Below are 13194 nucleotides of genomic sequence, written 5' to 3'. Positions count from 1 at the left end.
AATGTCCAAGCCCAAGTGTGCACAGTCCAGCTCCTAACAACCACTGCTATTACCAGCTCAGGCATTATGCTTGAGAACTCTTCTAAGGCATATTAAGATGCAAAAGTGTTTCTCACTGGCACACAGATAAACTAAGATCTCTTGCAATAACAAAATAATTAGAGATGTTCAATTGTCTATAAATGCTTGCACTTCTTTCACATATTGACAGATACCACAGTTACCAGTGGTTCACATTTGTAAAGTACTATGCCCCTTCTTCCCACCTTTTAATAGGGGAAACTAAGGCAGACAAACTAAATAAAGGGTCCTATGAACCCACCCACAATTCTTCACCACACCAGGAATGCAGAGAGCAGAAAAAAAGAGTACAAGTAAAATTATATTCTTTATTCATTCCATTTTAGCTGTGAATATTCCTATTATACAAATACAGTATAAATTCCAAAATCACAATATATTACAAAATAAAAAAGTACAAACTGCGTTACTTAATAAATATACCTAACAAGTTAATCAGAAAGAGACAGAATTCAGATTGGAAACATTTAAATGTTTGACCCAGCAAACCATACAAACCTCAATTTAAATACTTTTTTTCTTTAAAACCATACCGTAGAATACCATTCCTGATTTCTTGATTAGAAAATAACATCAAGTGAATAAAATGTTGTGATCAGATAATGATTTGTTGGAGCAATACCAGTGCCAAAAAAGAAGCAGGGCTTATACAAAAGACACCATAACCCCAGAAAAACAAGAACACAAACACTGAGGTGCAGCCAAGGCAATTATTGCCAAAGCAGGAGACTATTATCTAGTCACAACATTCTATTGCAAATTAACGTTCTGTTATTAAAGATAAATAATATAAATGGAGCAGAGGGTGAGCCAACCAGGCAACAAGAGGCCAGTTTACTCAAAACAGTAATTAAATACAGAAGAGTCAATTGCTCCCTGTACTGTTCACGTGTAGCTGCATTCCAACTGGCTCAAGGGACCTGTTCTGTGCTCCAGGCAGAGAAAGCAACTGTTCCTAAAAGCAGTCTGTTCTTACTTTGCTGCACTTTTACAAAAGCCATTGGTTTAATTTTGCAAGAAAATACAATATTTTCATCAATTGGGGGAGTCAGTTTTACATCATCTGGTAAAAATATACGGTTTATGGGTAAAAAACACAGCAAAAATAGCTGTTACATCATAAGCCTTATTTACAAAAACTGTTTACAAATGTTTTTGGCTGTACAGCTGAAAGCCAGATACTAATGTAAGATGTAGAAGATGGAGGTAACAGTTTAAAAAGTGTGCAAAAAATACATTCTTATAGAAAATAGACAGTGGGGAGGGGAGACACAAACATACAGAGAAATCTGCTTGCAAATAATCTGAGGCTAAGTTTTTACAACAGAATATTACAAATACATTTGTATTTATCCCCCACAACCTACAGTCCTTCCCAGTCTGGGGTGCTGCTGCTTCATTAAGGATTAAGGCATCACCATCACAGCCAGCACACCTTCTTTCTGTCTCAGTCCCTGCAGCAAAGCTCCCAGCCCGTGGCCCAGGCGGTCTCATGAGCAGGCATTCTGCTCAATGTACATCTTGGACAAGGACACTGCCATGGACTTGGCCAGCTCTTCATCCCGCCTGCGCTGTACCTGAGTCTGTCTGCACCACGCCTCGTACTCTGGGTTGGGGCACATGCGGTCCAGCACAGCATCGTAGTGCCCATTGCTAAGCCAGCTCAGCCAGATACTGGGCCGTGTCGGGTCCTCGGGCCCCAGGTAGTGAACCATGGTGGAAACGGTGGGGCTCTCGGGCCGACCGCCCGTGGTGAGGTGGATGTTCACGTTCAGCATCTGCCCCATGGCCAGCAGCTCCGGGTAGCCGGCCCAGGCCCCATCCTGGGCGGCGGCGATGAGGAACTCACCCACGTCGCCCTCGATGATAGGACTGAAGTGGTCCAGGTGGTCGGCGATGTAGTGGACAGTCTGCTCGCGGAGCTCGCCGTGCAGCCGCTGGTCCCCGTACACCGCCTTGCAGACGGCACGGTACAGGCAGTTCCCGTCGGGGATGATGTGGAAGCGGAACCGGCCCTTCTGCCGCAGGTACTTGTCCTGCTTCTCCACCTCGGCCAGGTACAGCGCCAGCTTCTCGCTGCGCTCCGCTCTGCCGCCGGGCCCTCGCCGCACTTCGGGACCCGCCGCCTCCTCCTCCTGCTCTCCGGGCGCGGGCCCGGGGAGCTGCGCGGGGCCGGCGCTGCGCTCGGTGGGGCCGCACCCGGGGGCCAGCCCGGGTTGGGCGCCGGCGGCCGCCGCCTGCAGCGCCTGGCAGTGCTCGCTGAGCCGCAGGCTGCGGTTGCTGGGCTCCTCGGCCGCAGGCTCGCCGTCGGCCCCGGCCTGCCGCACGCTCTCCAAGATGCCCTCCAGCCAGGCGCGGCTGCGGGGCGAGCCCGGCACCAGCTCGGCGGCGGCCTCGGCGCGCTGCACGATGCGGATGGGCACGATCCGCTCCAGCGGGCGCCGACGGCTCACGGTGACCTGCGTGCAGGAGCTGAACTGCGGACCGCCCGCCGGCCGCCCGGCCGGGCCCGCCGCGGGGCCGCTCGGCATCACCTCCAGGCAGGACGAGAAGGCGGGCATGGCGGCGGCGCTGCTGCCTCCCCCCGCGGGAATGAAGCTGTCCTTGGCGGGGCTCTCGGCGGCCGCGCTGGGGCCCGCGGCGTCGGCGGCTCCCGGTGCCTCCGCGGCGGAGGGTCCCGGCGACAAGGAGACCTTGAAGACAGCGGCGGAGCTCGGCGAGGCCGCGGTGGCTGCGGCGGTGCCTCCCGCCGGGTAGTGGGTGATCACGGAGCTGTAGAGCTGCATCCTCGGCTCCCCGCGGGCGGCGCTTTATAGGCGGCGCCGTCGGAGCCGGGGCGGGGAGCGGCGGCGGGGGCCGCGCTGGGGCTGCCGAGGAGGATGAACCGCCAGGGTAAAAATAAACAAGGGCATCACCGCCCGCCCCGCCCCGGCCGGGCCCCGCGGCCGCGGCAATTCCAACTGCGCCACCGGCGCGGCCCCCCCGCGGGCCCGGCCCTTCTGGAAGCTGCGGGAGCGCGGCAGGGGGGCGGGGCCGCGCGCGTGACCTCACGGGGCCCCGCCCCCCACACCAGCCGGCGCGCGCGCGCTGTCACGGGCTGGGATCCGCGGCCGGGCCGGGGTCGGGATCGTCGGAGCCGGTCTTTAGTGTTCCGACAGCTGCTGGCACACGCTGCTGCCTGTCCGCCTGCAGCCCTGCTCTGGAAAATGCGGTGCGGGCGTATAAAAAGTGTGATATAAACCACAGCGTAATGACAGGAGAGACCTGGTCTAAAATACGGGTCTCACCAACACCGTTGATATTGGTTTATTAGTGCCGGTAGTGTCCTAAAATTAAGACATGTCTTTTAGCCTCGACTGTAGTGTAAATAAATCATATCTAAGTCTTTGTCCGTGGAGGATGACGTGATCCACGCACACTGGATTTGATTACGTTCTGACATGCTGACGAAGAAACACTAGTTTTACATCATAATCAAATGTTAACAGAGACATTCATTCCTAACAAAAGAGGAAAAGAAGGTACGGACATATGCCATTTCGAAGTGATTTAAAAAAAAAATTCTGGATTCCATCCTACAGTCTCAAATATCTTCAGAAAAGTATTAGTGATCCAACTGTAGATTGTAGAACTTAAAAAAAACAAACAAAAAAAAAGAAAACCCTCTATTCATATATTCTGAAACATTTCTTTTCCCATTCCACTTACATTAGTAAATTATAGTATATATTTAATTAAATATAATTAAATATATTTAATATATATTATTAAATATATTTAATTATATCTATCCATAATATATATAATTAAAAATATAGAACTATGAGGATCACTTGCAACAGACTGCAATGTCAAAAATAATTTTTTCTCTGGAGCTTTGGTTGTGTTTTGGATCCATTTTCAGGGATCTATTTCCTGTCTTCAGTCTCTGCAGTTGATTCCAGGGTCACCAGCAACACGATATGGAATTCTTTTTACACAGAAAACATATTCTGAGCCGCTCAACTAACTTGCATGCTGAAGAAAAAATGCTGAAATCCTTCATGCAAAAAAATGTGGATATTTATGGGAACAGTTTTCTCATCCATCTTACTTTTTATTCTGGATAAAACACAGCAGTTAATTCCATGCATTATTGGGAACCTTTTAATAAAAATGTACAGACTCAATATACATCAAAATTTTTTGCCTTCGAAGATGAAATGTAAGAGGTGTATCAGATTTGAGTCAAAGCCCAAATGTCCTGACTTACCTGCCACAGCCAGCCAGAAGTTGATATCTTTAGAACAAACGGTGATGGGCCTTATCCCAGGAGCATTTCTGGCAGCCTGTTACAGGGGGATAAGATATTACAACTGCTCTGAAATTACAGAATGACTCTTGTATTTCAGAATGTTCAGAACTCTGTTTTAAATATAGCTTGTGAGCCCAGTCAGTGAGTCTTTATTTCTGGACTAATCATTACTTAGAGAGGAAAATATATTGATCAAATAATGGTAAACTGAAATCTTCCCTCCTTGAAATGAGGGCTTGGAGCAAAGGAAAGAGTCCTGTCTAGTTTTATTTCTTAGTCAAAAATGTCTATTCCCAAGTTAGCATATTCTAGTATATTGATACAAGATTTAATGTAAGACAACTGGAAATTACCCCTTCTTAGGGGTTTTAACAGTAGCTCTTCCTTGTGGGTTTGGTCGCTTATAAAGATGTAAATTACTAATGCTCACCAGTTCTTCTAATGCTTTTTTTTTCTTTTAGTTAGGAAAAAGTACCTATAGTTTTGCTTAGTGAATTGTGCTGTCTGCTAGTAAATGCCAGAGCTGAATACAGGATGGTGGTTTAAAGTCTTCATTAGTCTGGTAACAGAGAGAGGGGAAGAGAGAGAGGCAGCTCTTTCTGTTAGAGAACAGTAAATGGATGAAGCAGAATAAGAGCACTTCTGTCAGGACTGAGTGCTGCATTTTGAATACTCAGTACTGCAATTTTCTTTCTTCTAGGATATTACAGAAACTCCCACTAATGACTGTTCTGCCTCTCCAAAACCATAGGTTATTTGGGACAGTGGTACATTAACAGATGGGCAGCTGTTTAATTCTGATTGTTCATTACAATGAGGTACAACGCTTGTGGAGCTTCATTTGAGGAAAGAAACAGATTTTTGTATGCTTAAATTACCATTGTGTTAGTATTCTGATGCTCTACTGTAGCATATTCTGGATAAAAAACCTTGTTTATCTCTGAACAAAAATCCAAGGAATATCCTGAAATACAGGATGCTAAATATCCTGCTAAATATGACAATGGTTTTTCATAATTGTAGTAAATACATTGCTCTTTTTTTCTCTTTTCATTTGTAAGCAGATATAATGTCTTTCCTATATTTTCAGTTAAAATGCATATAATAAGCTCTCCAATAAGATTAAAGTACAATCAGAATCTGTCACTAGGTAACTGAGACAAAACAAACACTGTAACCACTGTCTTGGTGTTAATAGTATACTACTTTTGATATATTCATTAACTCCCATGTGAAGTAAATGGAAAGAGAAGCTCACCTTGGTGTGTTTTACCTGTGTTGTTATTAAACACTGACAGTGTAATGCAACCAGCATTTTTCATACCTGAGCACTCAAGAGTTCGTCACACATGCTTGGCCTGAGGGGAATCCAGTTTCTCTGGATAACCAAGGACAAAAATCCCATTGAACCGCTGCCACACAAGCATCTCATGGCTAGCTTTCAACTCTCATACTAGGAGTTACCAGGAATCAGCAGTTCCTAAAAGGTCATTTTCTTGGATATCTGACATCTGGTTTTAACAGTAACGTCCTAAACCATGGTCTACTCCAGAGATTAATCACAGAATGGCCTGGGTTGGAAAGGATCTTAAAAATCATCTAGTTCCAACCCCCCTGCAATGGGCAGGGTTGTGACCTGCAAGGGTCACCTTCCACTAGACCAGGTTGCTCAAAACTCCATCCAACCTGACCTTAAACACTTCCATGTAAGGGGCATCCACCACCACCAGGTGGTGGACCTGGAATGATCGAGTACAATTCTGGTGAAATAGAAATTTCAAGGAAATATTTGAATGTCTTTAATGCAATTATATCTATAAAAGGTTCTTCCTTTCGCTACCTGAATATAGGTCTTTAACATTTCTCTGAGCTGCATACAGAACTGCTGTTAATTCCAGGGAAAAACTAAATTTTGCTTTATTGTGGCCTGGCTAAAACACAACATGCACATTGATTGCTTCCAGAATACTCTTATATTTCCAACTTCTGTCATTTTTGCCTGCATGTTGTGGCCCTCACATACTAGAGGAAAGCAGGGAGAACACAGTAGGGAGATGGCTTTCACTGTTTTCCACAGAGTAATATTCCTGAGCTTCTGGTTTACTCATTAAGGGTAATGTACAGTCCTTTGCTATGACAGAATAGTCCTCAAAACAATCGCTGTAGTAATAAAGCATAAACATCTCCCGTGGTTAAAGTTTCTCTTGACTGTTATCACCGGTTACCCTGCACATTCCAGGAATTGTTTAAATTGTTTAGAAGGCAAACCACGATCACAAAAACAGCTGTTGAACAACACTGGTATTCACTGACGTAAAACAAGATGCATGAGAGTGGAACTACTTTTAACTTTAATATGTAGTAGATACATGATTGACATAGAAGAAATAAATTAATTACATCACCAGGAACATTTGTTAGTGAAGAAGGGAGGAGAAGTTAGCTTAAATGATATATTAAATGACACTGAATAAGCGTTTCCACTGTTTCCACCGCCTTTTTTTTTTTTTTTTGTGCTGGCATAACAGCCCTTCAGCCAAAGATATTTCTGGCTGAGGTATTTAATGAATTAATAACTTTTTGTATGTAACTGGAAAATGAAATGTTGAATTTATACTAATAATCTGAAGTGGTATATACCAAGGAAAAATTTGGAAATTACTAGAAAATAGAAAAATACATCAAGGATCTTCCAATACAGGGAAGAAATGCATACACACTGGAACTAGAAAGAACTTACTGATAAAACACCAATTTTATCCTCTGTTGCCTGCAGGTGATCCTATCATGTCATTCCTTTCATAAAATTACCAAAGGAACTTATTAGGAATATACTTAGTGAATCCGTACAGCTGCCATGAGCCAACAGCACTTCCAAAAGAACCAATTCTGCTCTTGCCCACTCCCGGTCTCTTTTTTTTTCTCCTGATGCCAGCTGCTTTGTGATGGCTTAAATGTTGTTATTAATTAGACTACCTACTTCATTTCACCCTAAATATGCCACTAACATAAAAAAGAGGGAAAGTGCATCCACACTTACATTGAGGTGTGAATATGCTGAATAAAACAAGGGCTGTGTCTCCAAGAGCTTTGCCTCACTATTTCTCGTTCAGCTTCTGCTATATTAAAATTTTATTCACTGTATGGGTGCACCAGTCATTAGAGATGTAACAGATGCTATGACATCATGTGGCAAGAGTTTGTGGGAAAAGGGCTGTTGGTGATAAATATAGGCATTTGCTCACATCTCAAGGGCTCAGGTGGTATCCCACTTGATAAGTGAGTCTCTAAATGTGAGTGATGACGCAGGTCAAGTATCTCATTTCTACTCAGAAGTGTAGACAGCATTTGTGGTGGTCACTGTGCACAGAGCCCTAAGATGCTACCAGAAAAAAAAAAAGGGGGGGATCTGCAATGCTGCTTCCTCTGAAAAAAAACTGGTGGTAATAATGCGATGTAAACAAGCTTTATAGTGTGTATGGTGTTTAGAAAGATTATCTTCTCTGTTTTAATAAATCTTACAAGATATAAAAGAGTTCACAATGTCTACATTTTTTTTTATCAGTTACAGGAAATTAGTCACCTTCTCTCCCTTTCATGTTGGTTAATGGCAACTTCAGGGTTGACAAAAGTAGATATTTTGGCTAACACTAAGAGCAGAACAGAGTTCTGACAAGGACAGACTGTGAAGGAGGTAGGGGAATTAGGTAATACAGAAATACCAGAAGCAGGAAATCGACACTCACAATTACAGGAAATATTATTAATAGATTAATCTTGATAAAAACTAAGCATAAAATAACTGTGGTAGAAAAGAAAGTGCAACACTGCCTAGTCTTGAAGTGAAAAACACTCCAATGAGGTAGCAAGCAGCCAGCACTTCCACTTCAGTGGCCTCACAATCAAAAGACTTTGGAAATAGACTGATTCTGTGAGAAGTGATATCCCTTCTATCCTCCACACCCTTGCAATGCACACCTTTCCCTGCCTTTCTGCCATCAATAAACAGCAAAAGGAGGAATCATCATTTTACAGCGAGAGGCAAGTGTCACAGAAAACCATATTTCATCATTCATGCTTTGAGAGTCATGGAATAGCACGTAATTACATTAACCAGCTTTGTTGTTCCACTGCCAAGTCCTTCCTGTGGGAAAGGGCTGTGGTTATGCACTACATAACCAGCTCAGCAAGTCATGTCAAACCCCTGATGAAATGTAGGGAGAGGGCTTACCTCATCACAATTAAAAACCTGCTCTGTTTCCATATGTGTAGCACAGAGCTCGCTGTTATGGCATGGTCAGATCACAGCTATTTAACTCCACTGTCTTAACACGAGAAATAACGCAGGTAGAGCCATTAGAGAGCAGGGATGACATCAATTCATCCTGACTGATGTCTTAAGCTGTGTAAATAATTAAACCTTTCCTGACATACCTAGATGTACAATATGGAATTATTTTTTTTTCTGATCTGAATTTTCAGAGTTCTAATATAATTTTAAAGATAATTTTAAAGATATAATTTTAAAAAAGCTTTATAACAATAAGCCTGAATTTGAAATATTTTTCACTGGAAGAAGTCAGGGGCAGCTACTCTCCGGTTAGTGGATTTATACTGGTAACTCCAATCAGAATGGAATCTTAATTTATTTAGCCTGAAATATAAAGTGGTGTTCCTAAGGCTTTAAGTGAGTATCTACAGAATCTACAAGATTTAAGCAATTTGAGAGTTTCAGTACTTATTCAAGTGTAATTGAAAAATTAACATTGTTACAAATAATCACTAGTTGTAAGAGCTACATTATCCATTTATGAAAATATAAACATTCTTCAAGTTTTGATTTATATGTAAGCACAATTTTATGAAAATTAAGCATTAATTAATTAGTAACTCAGAGTAAGAATCCCAAATACAGTCAGGTTTACTATATCAGACCTGGACACACAAGGTTTTGTGCATGTCTATCTGAATTTGATACAAAGTCACTGCAGGAAATTCAGTATATCTAATCTTGCTGTATTTAAATAAAGTTTCTGATACTGCATGGTACCAAACCAATAAAGATAGGGATTAGAACAAGAAATAGAAGATGGTGATGGGTCTGACTAGGGGAGAGAAAAGTGAAGATAATTTAAAGGAATTGTTACACTGAAAGAAACTTGCTAGTGGAGTTCTTCAAATATCTGTCTTGGGATGGATCTTTATCTTTTTAATATTTTATATTTAATATTTTGATTAATTTCATGTTAATTACATTACATTAATTTAATGTTAATTACACCAGCACTTGGTGTGTTACTAACTTTCACTACAGATTCAGAGCTGAGCAGCATTGTTACAATAATTAAGACATCATGTGGGAAACTTCTGAACACTAGAGACAGAATTACTTATGTCACTATGAAATTCAACAGTGCAAAATGAAGGTGCACATCCCCCCTTTTTCTGTTATGACACATATTTATGGTATTACACATCTGATGTGATATAGCTTTCACAAGGACAAATAGGATCCTAGAACACAGCAGATGAGAATGTATCCAAAATAAATAAAAGTATCTCTTGTAGAAAGGATTTGTGAGACTTAATCTGGAGTACTCTGTGCATTTCTGGTCAACATTGCTTAAGAATGTTGGAATTTGACTGGAATGAGAGCAAAGGGCAGTAGTGGTTGTCTAACAAGAGGAGACAACTGTTGTTGGCTTGCATTATCTAATGAAGGTTGAGAAAGGATCTCTATCACAGATGAAATACTATGGAGCAAAAAGAGCTTCCAAACTTAAAGGTAACGTTGGCCAAAAAGAAAGGGATACAAACTGGCAACGAATAAATATAGTCTTGACTCACAGACTTGGCTTTCAAATATGACATAATCACAAATAATTTTATGAAAGGATTCTGGTAGCAGAATACTAGAAGCAACATGGTGAAATCAGAATGACCTATGAATGTGAGGACCATTATAGTTTAATGATAACACAGGACAATACCTGGGTAAGGACCTTGATCTTAATGTGCAAGCAAATCTCATCCCACTTGTCTGTTCCATTTATGTCTGTTTCCTGGGGGTTTTTGATCTGTCATTCTCTCCCCCTGCAAATACAGCTCTCTTCTGGAAATGCTGCTACACCTATTTCTTCCAAATTGTCCAAGCAATTACAGTAAATAGTTTCAACAAAGAGCAACTCAATTCTGTGGATTCATAGAATTTGAAATGGTTTTATCCACATAATCATGGTAATTTATGATACATAAAAATGATGTATCATATTGAACAGGCATAGATGTTAATCCTAGCAAAATTTAATTCCATTAGAAGAAATCATCCTGTTTAAAAATCCTTACAGCATCTATAAGTCATTATTTGCTTCTACATAGAGAGAGTTGTGCCATGTCGATATGATATTTGGTATTAAATGTTTGCCATCTCTCTAGGTGTAACTTGAGTTTGAGCAAAGTTTAAGGGATTTCTAACCTAACTGCTAATAGCTATTGAGGTCAAAGAGTACTACAAACCAAACAGTGTATTCAAACTCAGATTAATAACTGTATAGTTTTTTCAGCTTGCCCATATTCTCTGATTGACTTCTATCAAGGAAGAATTATCAGAAAACTATGTATAGCTTTTAATCATCACACTACTGTCTCATAACCACATAAAAACTAGAATGTCAAAGTTTGTTATCACAATGAAACTAGCCACCCATAGTGTTTGTGTGATGTTTGACATCACCTTTTTTTAACCTGTAGTCGTAAATTGCCTGAGATTTTTTCTTTTTCTTCTTCTACCTCCAATGCCTTAAGCCACTATTCCATATTTCTTCCACATTTTCTTCTCGTTCTTATGCAGCTTAAAAAATCCATCTGAACTTCATCCACCTCTCTCTTCTCCAGTATGTTTGAAAACAGAGGGGAGAGGTTCAAGATGGTCTGTGTGTGGTGGGAATCATTGCATTGGTGCCACATTATACGCAATGTTGCCTGAAACATGCCATCATGTGGGGAAAATGTTTCTTGACCTAATTTACCTGGAGCACATGAACTCTCATCAGATACGCTCCAGTTAGGATCTAACCACTGATATTTACAACTCGACAGCACTTTTAGCTTAAATAGGAGGTCTTCAGCCGGCCAGATGCGAGGAGGTTGGCTTAAGGTGGGGAAGAGGCTACCGAATGAGATCAGTGCTTGTCAAATGAGAAAAACATCCAGAAAGGAGTGAGATTATTCGTGGAGCAACAGCTGACCGATAGCAAACAGAAGAACCACATGAAGAGCGTTCTGCCTGTCGGCAGACAGAGTGCTCCGACTGGACGAGTTTGCTCCCCTCGGGAAGCAAACCGGGGGTGTTCCCGAGGCGGGCTCTGCTCAGCAGCTGCCCAGGGCAGCAGGGCCCACGGGGCCGCGGAAAGGCGGCGGGGCCGGCGGGGGCTACCAGCGGCTGCTACCAGCGGCTGCCATGGGCCAGCAAGGGCCAGCGGGAAGAGGTGGTGCCCCGGCCGCAGGACTGGCACAAGGCGAGGCCGCGGGGCCGAACCCCGGCCCCGCCCCGGTACCGCTCCCCGCTCCCCGCGTCACTTCCTGCCCTCCCGCCGCCGGGCAGTGTGGGCAGGGAGGCTTCACTGTGGAATTCCAGCCTGTGTTTGCAGCCGCAGAGCTCCCCAGTGACACCTGGGACGCTGTAAACGGGATTCAGCCGCCTTTTTTCTGACTCTGGTCACAGCCTTCTTTCGGGCTTCCACCTGCTCCAGCGTGGGCTCCTCCCTGGGCTGCAGGTGGATCTCTGCACCCCTGTGGTGCTCCATGGGCTGCAGGGGCACAGCTGCCGCACCAGGGGCTGCACCAGGGGCTGCACCAGGGGCTGCACCAGGGGCTGCACCAGGGGCTGCACCAGGGGCTGCACCAGGAGCTGCAGGGGAACCTCCGCTCCGGAGCCTGGAGCGCCTCCTCGCCCTCCTTCTGCACTGACCTTCGTGTCTGCGGAGTTGTTCCTCTCACATGTTCTCGCTTTTCTACAAGCACAACTACATCCACGCAATAACTTTTTTTCCATCTTAAGTATGTTATCCCAGAGGCACTACTGCCATCTCTGACTGGCTCGGCCTTGGCCAGGTGCAGGTCCGTCCTGGAGCCGTCTGGCATTAGCTCTGTTAGACATGGGGGAAGCTTCTGGCCCCTTTCTCACAGAAGCCACCCCTGTAGCCCCACCCTCGCTGCCAAAACCTGGTCACACAAACCCGCTACCTTAAAAAAGTCAGACAAGTGAAATGATAAAACAAATATAGACACTTTGCCTCTGAATTTCCATTATTAACAGAAAACCAATTAACTTTATTAATGCACGTACTGTAACATTGCAAGTGTTTTTTTCCAATTCTTTTTGGTTTTGTAGTCTTTGCATTTCAGATGACTTAAAAATAGGATATTACAGCACAGATCATCCTACACAAACAGGTACCAAAGAAATACCAGAATTAAAGGAGCTAGCTATTGCTATGCAAGTTTTAGTCAAGGTAAATTAGGACAGTATCATAACAGAGTCTTCCTCATGCTATAAAAAATGTACTTTTGTCATTGTCATCTCTGTTTTGTGTAATTCTTAAGGAATCTGTTTTGGCTTTTCTTCTGTTTTCATATACCTCTTTAAACTACATTATATAAATGTTTTCAAAATAGAATAATATACAAGTATTAATAGATGAATTAAGGACTGGCTTACTTGGCTATCAGAATCAGATACAATTACATAGGGATTAACATTGCTTAATGTAAAAAAAAGATACGTGAAAATTCTGAAGGTTTAAACCTATCTAATAGTG

General features: G+C 43.1%; 1 protein-coding gene across 1 annotated transcript; it reads right to left on the bottom strand.

Annotated features, from left to right (window-relative positions):
* Positions 1-375: 375 nt before the first annotated feature.
* On the bottom strand, positions 376-2992 carry OTUD1 (OTU deubiquitinase 1). Its single transcript, XM_032707764.1, has one exon. It carries the CDS (start codon positions 2865-2867, stop codon positions 1572-1574), a length of 1296 nt encoding a protein of 431 aa, XP_032563655.1. The 5' UTR covers positions 2868-2992; the 3' UTR covers positions 376-1571.
* Between the last annotated feature and the right edge of the window lie 10202 nt (positions 2993-13194).

Source organism: Chiroxiphia lanceolata, chromosome 1 (assembly GCF_009829145.1).
Source record: "Chiroxiphia lanceolata isolate bChiLan1 chromosome 1, bChiLan1.pri, whole genome shotgun sequence".
Taxonomy (NCBI): Eukaryota; Metazoa; Chordata; class Aves; order Passeriformes; family Pipridae; genus Chiroxiphia; species Chiroxiphia lanceolata.
This window is presented reverse-complemented; position numbering and strand designations above follow the sequence as displayed.